Below are 4,655 nucleotides of genomic sequence, written 5' to 3' on the forward strand. Positions count from 1 at the left end.
CCGCCGCTTTTCGCGCTTCGGGGCCGTTCCCTTCGGAAAAGGCTTTGCGAGCGCCGGTCGGCATCGGGAAACCGTTGCGAGTTTAAGTGGGAAATGGCCGTTTAATTAGCGAAAGGCGCTGCATGACAACGAGCGGGGAGTTCCCGCCTCTGGGCGCCGCACCGCTGGCTGCAGCACAGCTGGGGAATGTCCGAACTGCTGGAAAATAACTTTCCTTCCTGCTTTCCACAGAGAAATGAGAACCCTCCACTAGTGCGCGGCCCTCCCGGGGCCGGACAGCTGGTTTCACTTAGATTTGTGTGTGATCAGCCTTCCCGGCATCTTCCTGCTATTTTATCACATGTCAGCGAGTTAGTTTTACCGTATAAGGACTGCGGGCTGCTTCTGGGAGAGGTGGAGCCAGGCTACAGCTTCCCAGTGGCCCCGTCTCCATAGCTTTGGAATCTTGCTTAATTAAAATATGCCTTAAAAGTGGCCTGTCTGGTGGAAGGAGTTGCCGACTACCACATAACAGACGCCAGTTTTCAGTATGATCGATGCCTTGTGTGTAAATCGAGAAAGTTAAACACAGAGCACTGGGTAGAAAACAAATGGAATGCTGGATAATTGATGACTAGAGGAATCCTGGGTTAGCTTCCATTTGGATCTGTCAGTGAAATCCTGTCCAAGATGGTACTGCTCTGGAGGGAAACCACTTCCTCCAGCTCAGGAGGAGCAGTCACTAACCAAAGTCGAGAAGCTGCAGCCAAACAAATTCTTTTTTTTTCAAAGCACTGAACATAAAGCATGAAACAATTCCCCTTCCAGGATCTACAGCCCATAAAAATGTCGTTAAAAAAAATAACAAAAAGTTCAATCTCGTGCCTGGCAATCACACTCAGATTTGGGGACGACTGAGTGCACAAATTTGGCAGTTATTGAAGTAGGGCTTTATTTCCCTTCAAATAACAGGCAATTAGAGCAGCCATATCTTAACAAACACGGTGTATTTATGGACACTGATTTGTTCTGTGTACGAGCATTTCTCCCAACAACCTCCCTCTCCATTTATCACCTACTCATGTTTTATAAACATTAATAGTGTTTGCAATTACTGTGCTGTTTATTCAATAATGTAAACAGACCTTATTACTAAGAAATGCTTTGCAATTCCCTAAGTACCACAGGAAGCAACGAGAGAGGGAAGTGAACTTATTTTAGGAACATATCTAATTTTGCCCTCTTTATGACCCGAAGAAGCCTGACTCTCCCCTGCTGGGGTCAACAGGACCTGCCCAGCAGAGCAGGGACAGCTCATCCAGTGTCTGCAGACTGGGGAGCCCATTGTGGGTAACAAAAGGGCTTTAACTAACTCCAGCTCTGTCAGGGTATTGCTGCAATCGGTGATGAAACCAAGAACAGAAAAAAAATCAACTCTGAAGATTTTGCAAGGAGCCATTATGGAAACAGTTTGGGTTTTAACTTTTCAATCCTACGGGTAGATCCTGAAAGTAGCTCTGAAAATAGTTCTCTGTTGGCAATCCTGTCGAATCCTTCGGTGTGTGGCAGGACTGATAAGAACCATTAAAAAGAAAGGAGAAGCACATACCCCATACCTTGAAATTCCTGAGATGCCACAGTTTAAGCAAACAAAAAGCAGAGGCAGAGAGGTTCCCAGAGCTGCCTGCAGAGGAGGAGCCTTTGCAGGGCTGAGGAGGCTGGGTGAGATGAGAATGCTCCTCTGGGGGGATGTCTCCCGCAGGCTGAAGGTGAGGTGGCGGCTCTGAACAGACGGATCCAGCTCGTGGAAGAGGAGCTGGACCGAGCCCAGGAGCGGCTGGCCACAGCCCTGCAGAAACTGGAGGAGGCTGAGAAGGCAGCAGATGAGAGTGAGAGGTGCGTCTCCTTTTTTTTCCATTAAAAAAATTGAGTATCTATTAATAAAATAATCCTCTGTGATTTATTTGCGTGTGCTAATGTGGATTTCACGTCAGAGACTCAGAATGTTTTTAAAGCTGGGCTGAGTAGCTCTTAGCCTTGAAGAACACGACAGTGTGGTCGTCCTGGGCCACGTTTTGGTTCCAAATACTGAATTCTGCTTTGGGACCTTGGAGATAAAAGTGCTAAAATGCTTCTACATTAAACTCGCTTGCTTTGAATGATGCAGAGGGATGAAGGTTATTGAGAACAGAGCGATGAAAGATGAAGAGAAGATGGAGATTCAGGAGATGCAGCTGAAGGAGGCGAAGCACATCGCTGAGGAAGCCGACCGCAAATACGAAGAGGTAAAAGGGTTAAGAAATGATTAAATAAATGTCCAGGAGAACAGCGAGCAGGTTCATCACCCTGCAGCCCAGTCACTCCTTGTACACTCCTCACTGTGTGACAGTTCCACTTTGGAACGCTCCCAAAGAGGAGTCATTTTAATAGTGACTGCAGCAGCACTAGATTTTAATGCTAAAGCCACTGCAAAATCCAGCTGATGTGGGGAAAAAGTCTGTCAGGTCCGTGCATGGGTGCTTGGATCTGGAAGGAAAGCACAGCACAGTGCTGTGAGAGAAAGAAATGAGAGTGGCTTGATCCAGCTGTTGTCTCTTCACAGGTCGCCCGTAAACTGGTCATTTTGGAGGGTGAACTGGAAAGAGCTGAAGAGCGTGCGGAGGTGTCTGAAGTGTGAGTAACTCCACGGGCACAGGGGCAGCTCAGGGTACAGGAGAGGTCAACACTTTCATTAGAGAAAGGCACCGCTGGGAGCAGTGTGTGTAGGGGAGCTCATTATACCCTACCTTCCAAATTTTCTCCTTTCAGACCTAATAATTATAATTACTTCACCCCTTGTACTTTTAGACATCTTGAAAATGAAATACAGTCATAACAGGGACCACAGTAACTTCTGCTTCTGTTTTTTCCTATAGTAAATGTAGTGACCTTGAAGAGGAGTTAAAGAATGTCACCAACAACCTGAAGTCTTTGGAAGCTCAATCTGAAAAGGTTGGTTCTTTCAGTGAACTAAGGGACAGGGCCAGAGTCAAAACTTGTCAATAAAATTCATAGAGATAATCCAGAAATACAAAGCAAGTGCAAGGGTTTCGGTGCCATTTACCAGGGCCTGCTGATAACACTCAGCAGGTTGTTAAAACTTTTGATTTTATTAAATGGTTGTTTCTGGCTAGTCTAAAAAGGAAAAGTGCTTATAAATAGGTCACACTTTCATAAACATTTATTATTGTTGCTACAACTTCCCTTAAAGAGCGTTTATTGTTTTCACAGTACTCGGAAAAAGAAGATAAATACGAAGAAGAAATCAAGATCCTGTCTGACAAGCTTAAAGAAGTAAGTGGGTCCACCCCACACTCTGTTTTGGCACCATTTTTAAACTGCATCCAGTTAACTCTAGTTTATTTTGTTTTTAGGCTGAAACTCGAGCTGAATTTGCAGAGAGAACAGTTGCCAAACTGGAAAAATCTATTGATGACCTGGAAGGTATGAAACGACTTGAGTTTCATTTAAACATGTCTAGTTTCAAACCAAAAAACAAAATTGTAGGAATGCATGTTAGATTTTGTGGGGAAAGGTCAGAAGTGCTGCTCAGGGGTATCAGCAGATGGGGGTGATGTGTCTGCTGGACACTCTGTCCTGCGTGGCTGCTCCTGGCTGGAGGAAGTTCTCCAGAAAGAGGTCCTCTTGCAAAAAGTTGGTAACAGGAACTTGATTTTGGGCAGCCCACAGATAGAGGGACTCAAGGGCTCTTTGTATTAGAATAACCAGATCCCAACCCTACTGAATCTGATTTCTGAAAGGTAATTTTAGGAGATTAAACACCAAAGGAACCGTAGCTGCCATTCCTCCCTGGCAGCCGTGTGGAGTCCTTGCTCTCACACCAATACTCAATTTCCCGTTTTCTTCTCGTTTTCCTCCCCAACTGCTCTGCCTGCTGCCTTCTGACTGTCTTCTGCTCTGCGCCTCCTCTCTGGGGACTCTTTTCTGCATTTCTGGCTGACACGTGCCCGCTGTCTGGCAGACGAGCTCTACGCTCAGAAGCTGAAGTACAAAGCCATCAGCGAGGAGCTTGACCATGCTCTCAATGACATGACCTCGCTGTGACCGCCCCGGGCGGGGGCTCGCTGCCCTCCTGAAGCTTTTCTTGCCTGTCCCACCTCTCACTCCTGTGCAGCTTCCACAAGCGATCCTTCCGCCTCCTCTGTAAGAACTGTGCTCAATAAAAACACACCTCTACCTTTCAGCTTTTGGGGCTCGTTTCCTTCTAAATCACCTGAAATACACTAGTGGTGGCACCGAGGAGAGGTTCAGCTCCTCCCACCGAGGCCAGGCAGGTGCTGTCAGCCGGGGCAGCACCCGGCGCGCTGGCAAACACCTCAATTTTGGTGTTCCTCAGGCAGCAAAAAGCTTTGAGTGTGTTCAGTGTGTCCCTGTGGGGCTCCATCCTGGTTAAAGATTCTCAGCACACACTCAGGACGACGTGTCCTGTAAATCCCACATCCAGTCAAGATGCAAGTCTGTTGTGTTGCACATAAAGGTGTCCCAAAACCTCGCTAAATTAAGAGTGATTACACAAAAACAGGATGGCCCTGACCCATCCTGTTTTGTGGATGCAGTTGCAGCACTGTCCTGAACGAGAAGGTGAGTCGAGATGGGGTCTACCGAAAGAGAAAAGG

The 4,655-nt window shown here is 46.8% G+C and overlaps 1 protein-coding gene across 1 annotated transcript; it reads left to right on the plus strand.

Annotated features, from left to right (window-relative positions):
• Positions 1-1,741: 1,741 nt before the first annotated feature.
• On the plus strand, positions 1,742-4,214 carry LOC103778803 (tropomyosin alpha-1 chain-like; the record flags this gene model as incomplete). Its single annotated transcript, XM_008946415.1, has 7 exons — positions 1,742-1,875; positions 2,147-2,264; positions 2,582-2,652; positions 2,895-2,970; positions 3,250-3,312; positions 3,393-3,462; positions 4,001-4,214. Coding segments are annotated over 7 exons (615 nt in total), but the record flags the coding sequence as incomplete, so codon positions are not given.
• Between the last annotated feature and the right edge of the window lie 441 nt (positions 4,215-4,655).

This window comes from Merops nubicus, unplaced genomic scaffold (assembly GCF_000691845.1).
Source record: "Merops nubicus isolate BGI_N331 unplaced genomic scaffold, ASM69184v1 Scaffold8898, whole genome shotgun sequence".
Lineage (NCBI taxonomy): Eukaryota > Metazoa > Chordata > Aves > Coraciiformes > Meropidae > Merops > Merops nubicus.